The 21,966-nt window shown below is 43.1% G+C and overlaps 1 protein-coding gene across 5 annotated transcripts in view; it reads right to left on the reverse strand.

Annotated features, from left to right (window-relative positions):
• The window catches only part of LOC147029818 (protein mono-ADP-ribosyltransferase PARP14-like), a 171,760-nt gene that overhangs the window by 108,494 nt on the left and 41,300 nt on the right, over positions 1-21,966 (reverse strand). For 4 of the 5 annotated variants that reach the window (XM_085873173.1, XM_085873171.1, XM_085873175.1 and 1 more), the window contains exons 3-6: positions 13,212-13,296; positions 12,828-12,989; positions 12,430-12,678; positions 3,008-3,238 (exon numbers count right to left, since the gene is read on the reverse strand). In XM_085873173.1, coding sequence (XP_085729299.1) covers positions 3,008-3,238; positions 12,430-12,678; positions 12,828-12,989; positions 13,212-13,296 — 727 coding nt within the window. Of the gene's footprint in view, positions 1-3,007; positions 3,239-12,429; positions 12,679-12,827; positions 12,990-13,211; positions 13,297-19,764; positions 20,271-21,966 lie in introns of those variants that run through there. The other variant, XM_085873174.1, reaches the window with a different exon arrangement.

Here is a 21,966-nt window from a genome sequence, read left to right on the forward strand (position 1 = left end):
CTCTCCAAGCAACTCCAAAACCCAACTCGCTCCAATTCGCCTTGCACTCGCCTTTTTATAGGCGGCAGGAGCAGCCAATATGCAAATTTTAGGATCAGAACGCGATTGGAGGCGGGGCCACGCCGCCCCCCCCCCCCCCGGTCAGCCATTGGTCGGGCAAAAATGGGGGTGAACCTCTCCTGATCCTAAAATTTGCATATACGGACTTCACATACACACGCTTGGAGGCGGGGCCAGGCCGCCCCGCGCTCGCCAATTGGACGGAGGAGAAGTGGGCGTGAAGCGTTTCTGATCCGAATTTTCCCCTCGGAAAGGCCGCCATTTGCGCTCGCGGCTCGGTGCGTTCAGCACCAATCGCCGAACGGGCCCGAGACAGCCCGACGTTCAGTGTTCACAGGTGGTGCGGGAATGGCCGTGGAAGCGATGATGTGGGATGAATTCGTGAAGGTAAAGGCGAAGGTGGTGGAGGGTCTTCTGTGGTGAGGGTTGGCGTTGTGGTTGTTGTCTGCGGGTTGGAGCGTGGTTGTAGTTGGTGACGATGGCTGGCGTGGTGGTTAAGGTGGTTGTTGTGTGATGGCGGTTGAGACGTGGTTGGTTCAAAATAACGACAAAAAAGAAAAAAATGGCTAACTCAAAGCGTCGCAGCCCGGATGAATCACATAAATTCCCTCTATACAACGGCTTTGGGCTAACTACACATTTACCTATGAAGATAACTCACCTGAGGGCCCTTTATGGTGTAATGCGAATTTCCACAGCCGTAACAATATATTTATATGTACACATCTATCGATACAGATAGAAATATATATATATATATATATATATATATATATATATATATATATATATATATATATATATATATATATATATATATTTGTTGTTGGTGTCAACTTCCACTTTTCATTGACGAAAAAAAGGATCTTCAGTAATCCTCTTCACATCAGTGAGATATTCAAAGCATTTCAAAGATTTTGGCTTCACAATTTTTGTGAGAAACGAATTTTTGTTATAAAACAATTCCAAATATTTTTCGACACTTTTCACTGCAGAGGTGAAACCCACAATGTTCAAACTGATGGAGTAGCCATTGCTGACTTTTTCTTGCTCAAACAAACAGAATCTTTCATGGACAGAGTAGTTGTATTGAAGGGATTTGAAAAAGATCCCACTCTTTCATTTTTGTTGATGCCTTTGCTTCATTTTTAACTGTTGATCGAAATTCTTTTACATTCTCCTGAAGAAAATTTTCTGCTTCTTTCACTTGTGTGTTCATTGAAGTGATCCTTATTTTTCCATCAAAAATATCAAACTTGGAAATTAATCCCTGTGCTCCGATATTGGCATCGATCGTATTCTGTTGTTCTGGAACGCTCATAAATCTCACCAAACCATCGGAGGCATTGAAATTCTTCACCTCCACACTTTGGATTTTTGCGTCGACAAACATCCGAAGGTTATCATAGTCGTCCTTCATCCCCGTTAAAAAGCAAGAATGCTTTTTAGTGTCAAACTCAAAGGAAGCGTTTGGAAATCGATTATTGATGCCTTTCTCAGCATCCATTCTTTAAAAAAGATCAAACCTGATGGCATTTCCCAAGGAATATTCTTTTGTAATAAGATTACGCTCCAGACTGCTGCATCTACAGCATCGCTAATGATAAACTCCAACTTCTGTTTCACACTCTTGACATCCTCCACCATTCCAATCAGTGTTAACTCTTGACTGCAACCGTTATATTTAACTTTGCACTTGTCTTGGGATATTTTTTCGACATCCAAGAGGATACTATTCCATACATCTCTTTCAGAAACAGTTATGTATTTCTTAATGATCTTATCAGTGACTTCTTTTAAAACGTCTTCATTTGCTGTTTTACAGTGCTGAGCGCATTTCAACATGTGAGGAGAATGGATTTTTAAGTCTGGTATCACCAACACTGAATGAGAAGATCTTTTGACGTCCACACACTGGAAGAGCAAAATATACTTAGAAAATCTATACATATATATTTATATATATATATATATATACATACATACATATATATATATATATATATATATATATATATATACATACATACATACATACATATATATATATATATATATATATATATATATATATATATATATATATATATATATATATATATACATACATGCACACATACATACGTACACACACACACGTTCAATTTTATATCCACAATTAAGCCATTGGAAGAGCAAAATGAATTAAACCAGTAATGTTGTCCTGCATAGACCGATATTCCTGAACAATTACTCGTGATAACCAAATTGTTATCTTATCCGAATTGTTATAAAACAAATGCAAGTGTAGCAATAAGGTCTAATGGTGTGCAATGTTAAAATGTGCTTTTAACTCCTGCCAAAACACGATAAACAACACATCATCATCATAATCATCTGTCCCATGACCGAACATATCATTCGGGATACCATGCTGGCATTTCCATGGGTAAATAGATCTGGTGGTATCCATCTCATCTTTTGGCCGAGTTAAGGCAATGATTTGCAACTTAGCCAGGGTAATTTCTCACTTACTTTTGCCAAAAGACCCAAATGGTCTTTTGCATACACTAGCAATCAATGCTCATCGAGTCCTACCTGTGAAACAGCAATCTGACAGTATATAATCAGGTTGAGAATCAAACAGGTACAAGACAGCTCAGAGGCAAGTGTGCTACCTCTGTGTCACCTAACCACATCTACGTCATCTGTCGGACTAAACTAAAGTTAGCAGTGTGTTAATGATTTTGTTCAAGATTATATTGTGTGTTCCCAGCATGTTTCATGTTGATCCATTGGCATATTATACATGTAGGTTATCAAGTGACTGGGTAACCAGCAAGCACACCAATGTTGGCTCAACGTTCCGACTGACCATTCCAACTTTTGCCAACATCAGCATGCTAGCCGAGTGGGGTTCCCAGCATCAAAATAGTTTACTCAAACTGCATGCCACTGCCAGTCTTACCTGATGCAGTTTCAAACAAGATGTAGGCAGAGTTACTTCTTTCATCCATGGAAATTTCCTTAATTTCACCACCATGTTTTTTGTTTTCAAAGTACAGCTTCAGAAGGGATGATGGTATGTCTTTTGTGAGCCCTTCAACACATACTGATCTTGTCACAGGCAGTGGAGTAACCAGAATGGCATTTCCCTCCAGAGCTTTGTTAGAACTGTTCTTCTGAAGCATCATCCAATCTAGTCACAAACACAGAATTAAACTGCATATTGAGCAACAAAATATAAAAGCAATGAAGCACTTTAGCATTACCTGTAAACTATCACCTGAGAGCATGTGTTGTGGAAAAAAAATGGACATTTTGTGTGACCAAAAAAATATCAAACTTTCACATTTACTTTATTTTTAATTTATACAAGAGAGTAGGAGTATGGCACAAGATGTAGAAGGAAGCGAGCGAGCAATATGTGCCCTTGCAAGGAATTTCAATGCAGGAACAGGCCAGTAGGCCCATCAAAGCCTGCACAATGATTGCCAACATATGGCCTATCCGTGCGTTGTCCTTTTAAATGCTGAGTGTCAAGCAAGGAAGCAGCACGTACCATTATTTAAATCTTTTGTATGACTCGGATGGGGTCTGAACCACTGACCTCCCAATCTCAGAGCGAACGCTCTAACCATTACAACACTGAGTGATTGCTCTTAGTTTCATGGTTGAGGGTGGTTGTTATACTTTGTTATTTAAAAAAGAAAAATTGTGCTCTTCAGCTTCATGTTACCCAGTTCAGTGTGTGTGTGTGTGTGTGTGTGTGTGTGTGTGTGTGTGTGTGTGTGTGTGTGTGTGTGTGTGTGTGTGTGTGTGTGTGTGTGTGTGTGTGTGTGTGTGAGTGTTTTGTGAATGGTTTTGAAAACAATTAAAAAGGCCTTTGTAAACTAAAAGTAAATTGTCATTGTACTTATGGCATTTGTTTTATTGCTAGGAGCATCAGTTGCTTCACAAAAACAACAGCTCACAAATGTGGATGAAATTTAGCACAATTTTTTTGAAAGAATAAAGAAGTGCTTTCGTGACCCTCAAATAAAAAACAAGAAGCAACATAATATACACAAGATTTATTTGGTAGTTGAGCAAGTTGACAAAACAACTGACTAATACAGGTCATGACGACACTCATGACAACAAAGAGGAGGAAGAAAAAAAGAGTCTGAATCATAAGTTCTGGAATCAAGAAGTGTACATTAAAAACAATGTAGAGCTTGTGAAGAGAACTGGGAAGGTGATAGGTCGGGAGGTGCACTTGCATGTTTGGCCATTAAGCCTCCCACTATACTCTGATATGATAGGGAAATTCTTATCCCTGTTTGAGGGTTTGTTTTAACAATTAGTGCCCTCAATTTTAATGGTATGCCTGGTGTTGGCTTAATGATTAGGGTGGCGGGCTGAGGATCCTAGGGTCCCGAGTTCAATATATGAGGTGGGGTTGACTCAGCCTGTCATCCTTCTGAGGTTGGCAAAATGAGTACCAGCTTAATGGGATGATTGAGCCATTTGAGTATCCTGTGTCAGAGTGGCAGCCCATCCAGGATTGTGCCCAATAGCCCAGAAGACTGATTTGGCAGCACTGACGCTCTGTACAGAGTATGGTCCCAGTGGATGGATGGAATTTTAATGGTACCTCAGAGTTTCTAAGACCTGTAGGAGTACTAAACCACCTTTTAGGTTTTTACCTGTGACATGTCGTAGGTCTACAAGAGCTCCACATTGCTGTTGTTGGGTGTCGATTTTTGAAATGTTCACCCAATGGTCAGACAGCTGCTGGACCACACCCACATTGGTCGCTTGACAAAACCCACCATGACATCCAGACAAAATGATTGCAGCCGTCATCTTGGTTTTCTGATGGGCCAAACACATTAAGCCTGGAGGCCTCTGCTGATTATACACTGGGTTTGTGAGTCAGATTTCCATTGACTTTGGTTGGGTTGGGTGTTAATCCTGATTAGGGACCCCCTCCTCCCCCCAAAAGAACAAAAAAAACATCTAATTACATGTTGAATCATAGTAAGGTTTAATCAAGCCTGTCAAAACGCACGATAATCAAGTGTTACGTAATCAAGCATTATGTTGTTTTACACAGTTTTTTTTAACAGCCCAATGTTGGGATTAAACAATCCTTGACCATGTGACGAATCAGCTCATTCTGATACAACCATGGCAGAGGTTGACATGCATAAGAGGTGTTAAGTTAATAGTTTCCTTGGGCAGTAAATGTGATTCCCAATCATGCTGTACAGCATTTAAGAGCGTTTTAAATGCGTGTTTCCCAATCACCTCTTACCCGATTTTGTCGCAGGTTGTGACTACAGTGTGGTCATTCTTGTTATTTATTTATTCTTCATTTTTATTCTGCCAATGTCCAACCTGTTATGATGATGATATGCTAGGTGGTCATATTTGAGCCATAGTTGAATAATCAATAGTCAATAGTTGTATATTAATCAGCTGTCAGGATTCAAACCTTGCTTTAAGATGTTGCTTTAAATGTTGCATGTTGCCCTAACTGTTCCTTTGGACAGCCTTTATCACTCTCCTGTTTTATCACTCTCCTGTTCCTGGGAGAACTGTGTATGCTGATATCCCACACATTCCTGTTCTTAGTCATCACCAGAGTTTCACCTTTGCTATCAGCAGGTGCCAATGTAGGGGTGTAGGAGTCTTAGAAAGTTATTATTTTACAAGATGAACTGTTGGGTTGCGAATCTGAGGATTGACTGATTCAACTTCCCTGAGGGCCCCGAGGGAGGGGGGAAAGAAGCCCACTGCCGCATTTATTTCTTTATTTCTTTATCCCTTAGCACACACTTATAGTCCACACCCAGTTTTGCTTTTGTGTGATTATATATACAACTGTTTTGAAGTAAAAATCTCAATGTGGTCCGGGGGCACCTGACTGAAGGGCCTTTGGGCTGCATTCCGCATGCGTAGTGCCATCTTCTGAAATAAATCGTATCATTCGAGAACCCTCATTCGACTCCGTCATTACTCGGCCGGGTGAAGAGTCATAACACAACCTGTATCTCAGAGCTGGCTGGGATTTTCAGAATGAAATTTTGCATCAATAATGGGAATACAAATATGTGGGGTTGGCAATTTTTTGACAGACATCGATCTAATTTTAAGGTCTTGACCTAATTAGACATTTTAACACATTTCACCGTAACTCGACTAAGGTTTGCCTGACTGGAACAAAATTGCCTTTCCTAGATATCATAGAGGAAGGCACATATATAATCGTATCCCTCCTTCCATGATGTTCTTGCATCATAATAGTGTACCTGCAATGAAGTTGTGCACCTGATATTTGATTAGTGTCATTGACCTGCTTTTTTCAGATTGTGACCTAATTAATTAAAAACATCTTTTTGATTACAACTTGGATAATTATCCTCCGATCTTCATGATGTTGAGTTTCATGGATAGATTGTAGATGGGGGACACATTTTCTTAATTTACACTCTATCCCTAAATGTTGAAGGTCAAGGTCATATGGTGCTCAGAACAAAATATTCCATCATTGGATCATGGGCGCCGGGTGTTGCTCACTCTTGGTGATCACTTTGTGATCAAAGATACCTAGTTATATGTTGGTGTTGAAAGGCTGTTGATGTATTCTATCTCTGATGCATGTAGTCACAGCTTTTGAGACCGATGGTCAATCACACGAAAATCAAAGTTAATGAAAACATATAGGTGCCTTGGTGTAGTTTGTCACATGCTTGCTTGATCTGCCTTGTAAAGTTATTGACAAACGAAAGAAAAAGAAAATCTCCATTCCCACTCAGCTAATTTTTGGCATTTAAACTTTATCGGATTGGGAAACTTAAAGCACATACAATAAAGATAAAGAAAGAGCTGCTGTGAGAAAATGTTCTGGTTGTGTCTGTTCTGTTACCAGTAGGTTGGTCATTTGCATTTGCTGTAGGATTTTACTTTTTTGTTAACAATATGGCTTTGAATAATTCTGCAAGTATAATAATCAGCTGCACAGACTTTTGGCTTTTCTCGTGTACGAAAAGCAGTGGGGGAATAAGTTAGTAATTTTGTGAAGAGGTGGTGAGAGGGGGTGGTAGCTATCTCGGCTCTCTCCCTGCAAAAGTATTTGCTTGAAACAGATAGTTAGTATTCATTTATGATTTTTCCTGGTTTCATTCTCCTTAAATGTCTCATACTGTATGTGTATTGAAATCATCAAAGCACCAGACTAAAGAACTTAAAGCCTTGAGTACACTGTTTGTCCAGGGGTAAGCGCCCAAGGCTGACGAGCCTTTATGGGCCAATTACATTTTGTTTGGTGAGGCGAGCTCAGCAATGATGCCCTTGCCTGATGTAAATGATTTTATCAGGTAAATCAGTGTAATTTACACTAAAAGCCAATCATGATAGTAGAGCAAATCCCAAACATGCATGCACGTTAACAGACAGCCTCATTAGCACATGCTGCCAAAACCCCGTTCAAACCATGCACCATTCTCAAATGGAAAATTCGTTTCAACCTTTTCCGTAATCGAACCACAATGCTACAAACTTTATAAAACAAAACTACCACAATGCCTTCCTAAAAATCCAAACAATAACCTATGCTCGCCCTCCTCACCATAACCGCCACAAACACATAACCGCCACAAACACTTCAACTACAAACACTCCTCCCGCCCTTGGTTCACTGAAGCTTGTGGTGAGGCAGTTGTCCTGAAACAACTTGCCTTTGCCTCATGTAAAGCAAACCCAACTGAGGGTAATCTCAGTTCCTTCCATAAAGCTCGGAACAAGTGTGTATCTACACTCAGGAGAGCCAGAAAACAACATATTTCTAAGCTCAAGTCTGAACTCTCAAACCTCTCTCCCTCCTCCAAATCCTAGTGGAGCCTAATCAAATGTTCCTGGTGTATGTTGCCCCTCCATCCCCTCGTTTACCTCAAATGGCTGCACTGCTGATACCGCACATGAAAAGGCTGAATGCCTAAACTCGGTGTTTGCATCAAAATATTGTGTCCAAAACCCATCGCTTTCTGTACCCACCTTACCCAGTCACACCCAACTGTCCCTGGACTCTGTGTCCTTTCCGTCTGACAAAGTGGACAGCTTGCTGTCAAACCTCGACTCAGATTCTGCAACCGGTCAAGATGGCAGCTCACGTGTCCTAAAAACCTGCTCCTCTGCTCTTGCTCAACCTCTCGTTGTTCTATTCACCCTCTCATTTGCTCAAGGTCATCTGCCATCTGCTTTGAAATCAACAAACATTACTGCCCTGCATAAAAAAGATGCAAAAACAGATCCCCGCAACTGCAGACCAATCAGCCTTCTCCCAATCATCAGCAAGGTTATGGAATCCATCATCGCTTCAGACATTAAACCCTTCCTCTTCTCCAATGGCTTGATTTCAGATCATCAATTTGGTTTCAGATCAGGTCGCTCGACACTGGATATGCTGCTTCTGCTCTCCCAACAATGGATGGAGGTCCCTAATGCGGACATGAAATCAAAGCCCTATCCCTGGAGATATCGCATGCTTTTGACACAGTCTGGCACCCTGCCCTGCTCACCAAACTCTCTTCCTATGGTATTCAACGCCATCTCCACTCATGGCTCGCAGACTTCCTCTCCTGTTGCAGTCAACATGTGGCCCTAAATGGAGTTCTTTCATCCCCTCATCCTGTCCAGGCTGGAGTTCCTGAAGGTAGCGTTCTGGGCCCTGCTCTTTTTCTGGTTTTCATCAATGATCTCTCAGACTCTCTGGAAAATCCTCTTTATCTCTTTGTTGATGACTCCACCCTCTGCCGTACCATCTGTCATCCCTCAGACAAGCAAGTAGCAGCTTCTTCGCTCACTGCAGATCTGGGTAAAATCACAAACTGGTCCAACACGTGGAACATGTCTTTCAATCCGGACAAATCTCACACTCTCACGACGTCTCTCCGAAAGGACCGTTTAGAACCCCCCCCCCCATCCACTTTTTCAACAATCCTCTGGAAGAAGTCCTTTCTTTCAAGCTTCTGGGTCTCACTATCTGCCATGATCTTTCCTGGGAAAGCCACATTTCAAACCTGGCCTCCAAGGCCAGTCGCCGACTGGGAATCCTCCGTCGTGCAAAGTCCTTCCTCGGCCCACCTGAGCTCCTGACCACTTACAAAGCTTTCGTCCACAGCCTGATGGAGTACTGCTCTCCTCTCTGGGCTGGTGCTCCTGCCTCTCACCTTTCTCAGCTTAACGCTGTGGAAACCAAGGCATTTCGGATCATTGGCATCTCCCACGATGAGGCTGAGTCTTTGGGCCTCTCACTCTCTCACCGCAGGCAGGTCGGTGGTCTTTCTGTCTTCTACCGTCTCCTCTCAAGTCTTGCCTCCCCCCCCCCACATTTCCGCAGGGCGCTCAACGTCCGCCAACAAACCCCTTCTGGTAAAACTACCAAAATCACGAATCACTGCTCACCCTCACTCTTTCATTCCTCTTTTTTCCCCACCTTTGGAATAAACTCCCTCACTTTATTCAATCCCATTCTTCCCTTGAGGCCTTCAAAACAGCTGTTCACCACCACCTCTTATCATCCCCCATCCAAATCCTCAATCTTTTCCACCCCCCTTAATCCACCAAACCCCACCTCATTCAAATTCCCTGCTTTCCTTCCTGAAAGTCCCTGTGATGTCCATCTTGTAATCCCCATGTTCCCCGCCCCATCCCTCTCCCTTCCACAGATCTCCTGTCTCTGTTCCCCACTGTTTTGTCCTTCCGACTCCCACCCCTCTTGCCTCATGCCCCCCTTGCTGTGCGTTGTGTGTTCGCTCTCATACGAGCCTCGACAAGGTATACAATTTTTTTTTTTTTTAAACATGATCTTTTCTACCCCCGCTAATCCACCCCAAACCCACCTCCTTCAAATTCCCTGCTTTCCTTCCTGAAAGTCCCTGTAATGTCCATCTTGTATACCCCGTCTTCCCCGCCCCATCCCTCTACCTTCCACAGATCTCCTGATGTCTCCGTTCCCCACAGTTTTGTCCTTCCCACTCCCACTCCTCTTGTCTCCTGCTCCCCTTGTACGTTGTGTGTTAGCTCTCATACGAGCCTCGACAATGTATACAAAATAACCCCCAAAAAACAACTACCTCACCACAACCGCTCCAAATGCTTCAACCACCTCACCACAACCGCTATGAATACCGCAACCACAGTCAGCACCCAGGCGCTCACCATTGTCTTTTGAGGATATTGTGGAACCATAGATGCTACTTACCATGGCGGAGGCTTGTGTTTGGAAAATATTGGCATATAGCTCGAAGTGCAAGTATGAGCTGGAATCTGTTCAACATCACCTGAATAGCCCTGGCGTTCCACTCAATTATGACCCCCATTTCGCACAACACACGTTCATGGCCAGAAAGCGCTCCCACAGAAACCTGACCTCCACATTAATTCTGGAGCTCCGTCGCTTGGCTGAGTTCTGGGGCGAATGAGTCCATTTTCGGCTTTTGAGACTTGCAAGGGCAGGGCAACTTCTTGGGAAGGCATTCATGCGCCAATGGGAGCACTAGGAAATGCCTATTGATCATCCTGATCTGACTTTGGGCACCTCCCTTGCCAGATGTCTATAAAACACCCTGCAAAGTCACTGAGAAGCGAGAGGTTGATGAAGAGTCAGAGGTAGTTGCTGAGGTGCTAGGTGCTGAGCGAAGAGAAGAGAGTTCCAGGCCTGATCAGTGGCACGCGGAGGAAGGTGGAGCAGAGCACTGGGTGGCTGAGTGGGCTGGATGCCAGGCTGATCATAGATCATTTGCATTTTACATTTACAGACCTTCTTACACGCCATTGTAAGCTTTTCTCTCACCCGTTCTGTCTCTTATCTTCTGTTGACGCACAAGATCTAAAAGAGCAACCTACAGACATGCACCTCTTCTCATTTTTCCTTCTCTGCTCCCCACTCACACACCTTAGACACCTCCAGTTTTCTTCCCTCCTCTCCCCTCCTAAGCGACTGGGTTTGTGCTGGTCTGTCAGCTGCACCAGGTATTCTGGAGGTTGCAATCACCTCAAGCTGTCTCTATTTTTCTTGCTATTCTAATTTCCTCGGGTGTGTGTCTGATCGCGACTGTCGTGTTAGTGTAGAGTTAAGAATGTGTCAGTTCTTTCTCTCGGGTTAGCTCTGCACTGTGTCCTCTTTTGTAAATACTTGTATTTCTTTTGCCGCACCTCACAAATCTTTGCTTTCCCCTGCTGTATATATTGCTTGCAATAAAACCTTTTCTAATTGTGCACATGCCTTTCATCCCCTTAATAATAAATTTATTATATTATAAATATACCCAGCTCGTTCCGTCTTTCCTCCATTGGTCCAGCATAGTCCACACAGGTTAGCCAGGAAGTTCTGCACCACTAATTTGCTCTTATTAGCCGGTGCTTACTTGGCAGCTCCGCTCTGCTGCACCTGATACGGTAAGTTAACGCAAGTACGCTTCAAGGGCACGAAACTCGCTTGGTAGGGTCAATCCACCAGAAACGGTAACATGCAAAATAGTGCAACCCTGCCAGGATTGACAGTATCAATCGGCGTTCGTGGTTGCTTAGCTACCTGCCAGCGTGTGGAGTTATCTGTGCCCACCTGCCAGCGTGTGGAGTTATCTCAAGTGCTTCCCCTCATGGTCGAACTTGAATCCCGTATTGTTTTTCATTCCAGTGTGTCAGAGCAGTGGAGATACCAATGTTGAAAACAGCACTTTACAAATGCATCAGTAAAGTCCATCAGTAGAGATGTCTTCTTCTTCTTCTTCTTCTTCTTCTTCTTCTTCTTCTTCTTCTTCTTCTTCTTTCGGCTGCTCCCGTTAGGGGTCGCCACAGCGGATCATCCTTATGATCCGCATAGTGATTTGGCACATGTTTTACGCCGGATGCCCTTCCTGACGCAACCCTGGTCGCCTCTTACGACACAGGGATATGGTACACCTATTTTAACCAGGGTATACACCGGCCCAGTATACTGGTACTCATTTCGCCGACCTCGGAAGGATGACAGGCTGAGTCAACCCCCTGGTGTATTAATTCAGTGGCCCAACGGGGCTTGAACTCAGGATCTATCAGTAGAGATGTCCAGAAGGAAAATAAAAAAGTGGAAAAGTATTGCTTATTCTTTGTTAAAGATTAATTTGGTGTACTGAGCAGATAGCTCAGGAGGCGTATGATCGATATTCATTAGGTTGTATGAGAATTCATACATTTTAAGAAACCAAATTTAGAGCACATCATAAATAACACAAGATATAAAACAGTCTTTGCAATGTAATAAAGTTTAATTATCCTTTAGTCTCTTACATTTTCATTAAGTGCTCTGAACCTACTCTTATCAGCACAGGGTTAAATGATGACAGTAAACATTGAACTCACCAATGGGTTCACGAAAAGTCACGACTGCAGCATCGGTTTCGTGCAAGTACTCAATCGTAAAGTTCTCGTTTGGTACACCGGCGCAGTTCTCAATGTACATCTGAATTAAATTCAGACTTGTATCATCACCAAAGCCTTGAATCCTTATCCGATGGGCATCCAGCTCATGCTCAGCGTCATCCCAAAGAGAAACTTCTACCATCTCGTCAGCCACAGAGTGACACTGCATCCGCAATATTTTCTCAACATCTAAACAAATAATCATGGTGATCATTGCTATTGATATCACATTTGTTGTGAAACACTTCATATATTTTATGTGTTGACATCAATTTCAAAGCATACTGAAAACTTTTGAAAAGCCACAAGCATAGCAATCGAGCAATCATTTTCCTCACCTTCATCCTTTTCACACCAACACATGTTCTTGTTTTTGGACAGTGAAAAGATTGTGATCTCATTGCCTAAAAGATTCTCAAAATACATGCTGAGATACTCCTCATCAACTTCAGTCGTATGCGTGATAACAATTCTCCTCTCTGCAGATGTCGCTTTTGGCTCTAAACATTTACACAAGGGTAATGGATTAAAATATATACATTTTTAAAACGCACTATAAACTGCTTGAGGAATATTATTTCCTATACTTCCCCAGGACATGCTCAGAAAATTATTTACGTTCATCAAAGTTTCATATTCGATAAAGGGCTAATAAAACAAAGTAACCTTGTTGGTGTTAAGGAATTATTCAATCATGTTATAAACGATACTATTATTATTACCAGTGTCAGTTTCAATTTCCGGTTCACTGCTAGTCATGCTCGGTCCAATGCTCGAAATTCTGGGCTCTTCGTTGCAAATGTCTGTCTGTGAAAGAAAAGAAGACAGAACAAGCACCGTTTAAACAAGGAGAAAAAGACATAAAATGTCATCGACCCCATGGCTTTAGTAATTTTGCTGTACGGAGTTAAAGGGCTCACCCATATTTACAAGATCTATGTGTATGCGCAACCGTCTGGAGTGGTCCTGTGATATGGAAGATTGTGTACGATTAGGTTATTCGGTCATGAATATTAATGATGTGTGTCAAGTAGTTATATTGTGGAAGATAGTTGGTCACGTGACATGTATGATGTTTTCGATTGGAAATGTAAATTTCGCACAGAAGGGATTCAATGTTAATATATTTTGGGGGAGACATACTGAATTACACAAACAGTACAACAATTAACAAGATTGGTAAATGCATTTCCAAGAAGTGGTTGAGGACGTGTTCAATATCAGGGGTTTTTTTTCAACTAAAATGGCTGCCAGACTACCAGTTGACCAACTTTTATCAGATCGCAAAATAAAGTGAGGTGCAAGTGTATGATGCCATCATCTACTGTGCTTATGCCAAATTTGAACAAAATCAGACCATACATGTTCAATAAATGGTTGAAGACATGTTAAGTAACAAAATGGCTGCCAGTCGGCCATCTTGGAGCCAATCTCAAAATCAATGACATGCATATGTAAGCCATCATTCATTATCCGTGTGCCAAGTTTGAACAAGATCGGTAAATGCATGTCTGAGAAACGGTTGAGGACATGTTCAAGACTGGGGTTTTTTAAAAAAACTAAAATGGCCACCAGTCTACCAGTTGGCCATCTTTGAGCAGATCGCAAAATAAAGTGAGGTTCACATGTATGACATCATGTACTGCGCTTTTGCCAAGTTTGAAGAAAATTGAACTATGCATGTCCAAGAAATGGTTGAGGACACACTTAAGTAATAAAATGAGGTGCATATATAAGCCGTCATTCATTATCTGTGGGCCAAGTTTGAACAACATTGGAAAATGCATGTCTGAGAAATGGTTGAGGATGTGTTCACAACATCAGGTTTTACAACTAAAATGGCCAACAGTCGGCCATCTTTGATCGAATCACGAAACAAAATGATGTGCATATGTATATCATAATGTATTGTCTTTCTGCCAAGATTGAACAAAATCAGTCCAAAAAATGTGAAAAAAAACAAAAAGTATGGACAACAAAATATGTCCAAGATATGGCTGCAAAAGTATGTGACCAAATCCATAAGTCCCCATTTCAGACTAAGTCCAACGGGGGCCAATAACTTCTCAGCAATCTTTGTTACTTTCTGATTTTAATCACTGTATCCTTTGGCCTTTTTCATCATTTCTAATACACATTGGTGCAGTTGCTCTCATGTCGCCATAAAGAGTCAAGGATGGTGGACCTGCCCACTATCACTTCATTATTTTTCAGCGAAGCCAACTACCTGTCACACAAACGGACATACAAACAATTACATGAGACATAACGCAGGATTGATAGACGAGACAAACACAGCCACTGAGCTTGGCAGAAGTGCCGTCACTTCCCGGGCCACTCTGAGTACCAACGACGTCACAACAATGGCACAGTCTTTCTCACTGCACTCAGCGGAGTATTTCTTTCGGAATTTCCTCCTCCCCATGGATGTTAACCTATGGGATTTTCCATGCTCATCCTTTTAAATGCTGAATGTCAAGCAAGGAAGCAGTATGCCCCATTTTTAAAGTCTTTAGTATGACTCGACCGAGGTTTGAAAAGACCTCCCAAACACAGAGCAGATGCTCCAACTATTATACCATCAAGTCTGGTTTGTTTATTTCAATTATATGTATTCCTAAACTGGTTTCAATTGGGTTGAAAACTGATGTATGTATGTACTCAGTGTGCACAGGAAGGTTTTGGAAGGTTTAAAAAAAAATTATTGCCTCACGGTTTCAGAGTGGCGGAGGACACAAATTTTCTCCACGTAAAGTACAAATGTATCAAACAGCGTTGTGAGGGGTAACTACAAAAATCATTCTCAAATACCCCAATTCTACATGGAAACCACATAAATCATGAAAATTGGGGAATTATCATGTGTAATAAAGTGAACCAGAATAGCACGAAGTTCCTTTACTTTACAAGAAGTCATGGACTTCAGGTGGCTGGTTCATGTTTCAGCACCCACAGGCTCATCGCCGGACTTGGTATTCCAACGCTGGTGGTGTGGCAAAGTAGATTGACAATGTGCTTGTAGATGGACGCGAGAGGATGATCGAGAACTGCAGGGTCTACCAGCATGCTCAGTTCCTCAATACCAACCACAGGCTTGTGGTAGCAACTTTGAAGTTGCTGCTGAAATCTGGGAGAATGGTACCAACCTAGCCTCGGCTGGACATTGGCAAGCTCAAGGATGAGAGGATAGCTGAGGAGTTTGCGAACAGGCTGAGTCAGGATTTGAGGGGTCTGGGTGCTTTAAGAAATCCTGAAGAGTTGTGGAGCGCCTTCAATACCACCATCCTTGATGTTGCCAGTGGATGTTTTGGAACTCACTGTTGGGCGAAGAAGAATTTTGTCTCTCAAGGGACACTGGATAACATTGACCAGAGTCGCAGGGACAGGCTTAATGGCAGAGCTGAGTTGTTCAGGGAGTTGAGGCATAAAACTGTACGTGTGCTGACGGTGGACAAGGAGGCCTATGTGTGAGGAATCTGTAAGGGGGTAGAGCATTACCTGTGGTCAAGTGATTCTCTTCCTGCTTACAGGGGAATTCACGTATTTTGTTCCTCCAAGCCCATCTCTCAGTATACTTCAGTTAGACCGGAGGGTGGTGGATTCTTGACAGAGGAATCCGAAGTGATGACCCGCTGGGCCAGTTACTTTGAGCGACTGCACCAGGCGGATCCACCAGCTGTTGAGTTGGAAGTCAGGGGTGTTACTATCCCTATTGCTGCCCCTCCTCCAATCAACTGTGATCCACCTTCATTTGTGGAAACACAGGCTGCGGTGAACCGGTTGAAATGGGGTAAAGCTCCAGGGATCTGTGGCATCCATGCTGAACTTCTCAAGGCTGGTGGATGTGTTGTACTCATGTCATTGCATGCAGTTCTGTGCTCTGCCTGGAGCACAGGCATCATTCCAACTGACTGGAAGAGGGACCTTGTTGGCTCTCTATGGAAAGGGAAGCGTCATCGCCAGGACGGCAACAACTACCGAGGGGTGACGCTGCTCTCAGTGCCGGACAAGGTCTTTGCTCGGATAATTCTTGAAAGGGTTCGCTACCATCTGTTTGAGAACCATGGCCCAGAGCAGTGAGGCTTTACACTAAAGAGGTCAACGATTGACCGTATCCTTGCCCTTCGGGTCCTCACCAAACGCAGACGAGAGTTTCGCTAGGGGCTGCTTGCAGCCTATGTTGATCTCTGTAAAGCATTTGATTCAGTGAATCGGGATGCCCTCTGGATGATTCTTGGTCTTCGTGGGGTGCTACCAAAACTAATCAATCTGATGTCTGAACTATAAACTGGGATTGAGAGTGCTGTGAGATGTGGTGATACCATCTCTGACTTATTTCCAGTTGTTCCTGGAGTTTATCAGGGGGTGTGTACTGGCCCCCACACTTTTCAGCGCTTGTCTGGTATGAATTCTGGGGAGGATGTCAGAGAGATCAAGCTGCGGTGCATCGTTTGGGAATGGCAAGATCTCTGACCTTGATTTTGCAGATGATGCAGTCATCTTTGCGGATATCCTTCTTGCGGACTCTGGATATCCTTCTTGGGGCCCTGGAGGTGCTGAATGAGGAGTCGAGACGCTGGGTTTATGGGTTTCCTGGGTCAAAATTAAGATCCAGGCTTTCAATGACATCTTGGATGCTGCTGTCCTGTCTGTACCTGTTTGTGGTGAGGATGTTGAGGTCATGGAGAGATTCACTTACCTTGGCAGTGATATCCATGTCTCTGCTGGCTGTGAGCCCGAGGTCAATAGACGTCTGGGCTGGTCCTGGGGAATCATGGATTCACTGGATGATGGGGTGTGGTGCTGTTGGTACCTGTGCAGGAAGTCCGAGTTTTCAGGTCCTTGATGCTTCCAGTATTGCTCTCCGGATGTGAGACTTGGACTCTGACCAGGGATCTGAGGACACTTAATTCCTTTGGTACCAGGTCTCTTCGGAGAATGCTTGACTATCGCTGGTCGGGCTTTGTGTCCAACGAGCGGTTGCCAAGAGCGACTCAAATGAGATTTGGCACCTGCATAGTCCGTGAGCATCAGTTGCGGCTGTATGGACATGTGGCTCGTTTTCCTGACGCTGATCCTGCTCACCAGATTCTGTAAGCGAGGGAGCCTCGTGAGTGGAGAAAGTGAATGGACCAACCATGTGCCTCGTGGTTGAAGCAAGTTGATCAGCATCTCAAGAAGATGGGGATGGGCCAGGCATCTGCTTGGGGGATGACCATACAGAGGCCCCTGGGGTACTGGCGGAAAGTGGACGCAGTGACGCTTCTCCGGCACATGCTCCCATACCTGACCTGATCATATGTACTATAACATCATACCGATTGCATGCTTTACGTCTACGTACTCGGTTGCTGGCAGGATGGCTTCGACTGGAGGTACACACACTCACCTCTAAGCTTCTTCGCCTGGGTTGAAATTTTGGCATAGCTATAAAGTCAGCCTGGTGTTTCACAAGCAGGGTGAGGCATCAATCTGTGTGTCGTCCCTTAGATGGGTGTCAAACTGGGCATCCCATCTGCTGACATTAATTGGTGGACGTGAAAGATCCCACAGTGTCCTTGGCAAAGAGTAGGTGAGGTATCACCGGCACCCTGAAGAAATTACAAATTTCTACCCCAAAAGAAAGAACATTGCTTCATCGGCAGAGCTGTGCCCTCAGCCAAATGAGGGTTCCCCGCAGCCTTGCGCTGCATAGCAAAAGAAGAAGAAGAAGAAGAAGAAGAAGAAGAAGAAGAAGAAGAAGAAGAAGAAGAAGAAGAAGACTTTATTCACTGCTGAAAACATGTACGGAATGATTTGAAAACAGGCCGTTATACTCAGCGTGTTGGTTTTAGGCGGTATTGAAAAGTTAACATTCATCGCGTTCAGGGTAGGGTGAATTTTCTCGATGTAAATGTACATCATGTAGTGCTACCTGGTTGGAGTGGGTATTAGAAGTCATAATAAAATTCACCATAGACATCATATGAGGGGAGGGAATTAACCGCTCCGTAAGGACTGACTCTGCTCGTGAATACTATGTCAAATCACCCACTAACGTCAGATGTTATTACAAATCAGAGAATTGTAAAACAATGTTATTTCATATTCTAACTACAAGGAATTACGAACTTTGAAATACCTCAAAAATAAATATATGATCTGTGATTAATGAATTTATCATGAATAGTTAACATCCACTCATTTGAAAAACCTCACTGACATCATATTAAATGATGATGTGGACTTGAACAACCAATGAACCATACAAATTTAATCCGGAGAAATCGGTGAGGTTGCCCTTCATTGTACTCTCAATATAATTAACTTTAATACGTCTCAAATCATTCCTATACGTGCCTTGCCTTAAAATTATGAACTTGTGAATCCTATTTCCAAAGAAAGAACATTCAACGCTATACTTGGTACAATGATGAAAACAGAATAAGGATGGAAACAGATTACATTCTTGGTAATATTTGATGAACTGCATTCGCAAATACCAGAGTATATAGAAGTGCTGAGTTAAGCTGTATGGACCATTGCTTAGTTGTAGATACAACAGGTTTATGTCTTCATGAAATAATCTTGTTCAGACAGAAGAAAGCCAAGCTCTGCGACCAACCAAACTGGAGAGAACTCCAAAGAGAGGAATGTGGAGCTGTTCAGCGACAAAGAAGTCTTTCTCAGAAGAAAAAAAAAGCTGAGCTAGCTCAACAGGCTGCAGCAACTACGAACACCAGGCTTACTGTACATTTACTATTGTAAAGAAGCTATAGCCAAAGCATTTCCGCCCTACCTCTCACCCAATCGAGAGCACAACTGGGTCCCTCCTTGATGGCAGGAGTGCAGTGCCAACCTTCCTTTTCTGTTGGACTCCCTCAACCGAGACGACCTGTGGATTATTTTAGAAGAGAGAGTTCTGGGTTTGGAGCATTGGCAGGTCTCCTTGGGGGCTCCCTGCTGACGATCTCAAAGTGAAGTTTCCGGTTGTTATCTGTCCCGTTTTAACTGTTTATTTTCTCACCTACATGTTACTGTGTGTTCCTAGTTCGGTTTTGTTTTAAAAATCGTGCTATTTTGTGAGATTTCGTCGAACTTGTCTTACTGGGTGCTTGAGGCCTATCCTTGAGGCTTGAGGCCTACCCTTTGTTCCCCTCGGTGTACGATCGTGTTGATGTTTTTTCTCCCCATTATCTTCAATTTCTATCTTTCCCACTTTGTTAACGTCCCCCATCCCAACTCATCACTCTATTTCTTATCTTTAACAAACAAAAAAAACGAAAAAACCGCTACCTTTCTCCAATTCTTCTTCTTCTTCTTCTTCTTCTTCTTCTTCTTCTTCTTCTTCTTCTTCTTCATCTCCTCTTCTTCTTCTTCCTCGATTTTTTTCTAGAACACTTCCATGACCTAATCTGTTGAAAACTCTCTCAAACATTAATAATAATAACAAAAACGATGTCTTATAATGCTTCATCTTCCTTTTTCACACATGTGGTACTCTTTACTGTATCAGAATGCACAACTCTTCTGCTATTTAAACAGGCTGCTCTCAATTCGACCTTTCCTTCATACCTTGCCTAAAAAAATCCAACTGTTACAGCGTTTCTTCTCTCCATTCTCTGAATTCGCCTTTATTACATCCCTCAAGAAATGTGTTTAAATCGCATAACTGACCTAAAACTTTTTAAAACCCCAGTTTGCTATGAATGTTCGCTTTCCATCAACCATTATTTTTTTCCAACTTCAGTGCCAACTCACTCCTCTCACCTCTCACTCTCAAAGCAACCATCCCACTCTTCTCCCTCCAAGCCTCCCTCTCACCTCTCTCTAAAACTCCCCCCTCACCCTTGTCCCCCCATTCATCCCGCTCACTCATCCTTCCCAAAGTTGCCCCCCTCCCATCCACAGATTGCTCCTTCCACTTGCCCTCTCACCTCCATCTCATCACTCCACCTCCTCAAATCCTCAACTGCCTTCTTCCCCGTCTCTTGTCCCCCCTCTCCCCCAGCACCACATAGCCTTTTCTCCTCATTCAGCCCCTCCCCTAGCTATTCTGCAATCCCCCACACTCTTTCAACAACACTCATTACCTCCCCCTCGTCCCTTGTCCTACCCTCCCCTCCCCCCACCCCCTGCACCCAAATCCTCCTCCCCTACCTCTTCATTAAAAGTATGGTCCTCAAATATCTGGGGCCTTTACTCAAACCTTTCAGATCTTTCCATACAGGTTGCCACTGACAAACCAGACATTATCTGTCTAACAGAACCTTTCCTCCCCCAAGACTTATCTGACTCCCAAGTATCTCTCCCTGGTTACTCCCTCCTCCGGTTTGACAGACCTGAGCCTCGCCCTGGTGGAGGAGTTGCTCTCTTCATCAAAGACTCTATTCCTCACTCTCCATGCACTGCCCTCACTCCCCCACACCCCCCAGGAATACCTCTGGCTACGGCTTCCCCTCAACTCCCACCTCATGTTTATATGTGTACTGTACCGTCCACCTAACAGTGATGACTCCATCTACACCTCACTCTCTGAAAACATGGACAAACTTCTATCTTCTCATCCAAACTCTCTCTTCCTCATATGTGGCGACTTCAATTGTCATCATGCCATTTGGCTCGGTGTGAGTTCCTCTCACACCTGTCATGGCACCTCAGCAAAAGCTTTCTGCGACTCATTGGGACTGACTCAATCGGTCAACTTCCCTACCCGGATCTCAACCAATGGTACTCCATCTCTTCTGGATCTGATTTTGACAAATTTCCCTGACAATATCTGCTGCTCTTACTCCGCTCCAATCGGTTCTTCTGACCACGTCCTTGTCAAAGTGGACATCTCTGGCTATTATCAGTGTTGGGAAAATGATTACTCTTTAGACAAGAAACCTTTGCCTCGGTCTGAGTAGGTCAAAGTGGTTGTTTTTTTACTCTCTACTGTTCTATTAATTCATTGTTAAGGCCTACCACCTACTTATAATTTTGTTTTTCTTTGACACTTTGAACAATGTTTGGTTATTTTGCAAGTACAAGGTGACCGGGCTGATAAGCTGTACATTCTGTTCTTTGCTATCAAAAGGCCTCTCTACTCTAAAATTATATATATATATATATATATATATATATATATATATATATATATATATATATATATATATATATATATATATATATATATGAAGGAGCGGAGATCAGAGGGAGAACGAGAGGATAGACAGCAAATACATTGTACAAAAGAAAGAACTCCTTGTGGACATTGATTTTACTGGATTTCTGTGGTTTATTTGTCACGATACATGCAAAACCGAGTCGGCTCGACGTTGAACCCTCGAGGAGGACAAGATCCCTCAACAACCTAAAGAATCCTTTCGATCACGACGAGGTTAGAGGACAAAAATCCACATCAGTTTGGTGCCTGTGACACGGATTCGAACCGGCATTATGCGGCGCTCGTGACCGGAGGTGCTTAATCTGCCCGAGGCAGTGCCTGGAGGAACG

The sequence above is a fragment of the Eptatretus burgeri genome, chromosome 3 (assembly GCF_056783735.1).
Source record: "Eptatretus burgeri isolate ZD-2024b chromosome 3, Ebu_testis_v1, whole genome shotgun sequence".
NCBI lineage: Eukaryota > Metazoa > Chordata > Myxini > Myxiniformes > Myxinidae > Eptatretus > Eptatretus burgeri.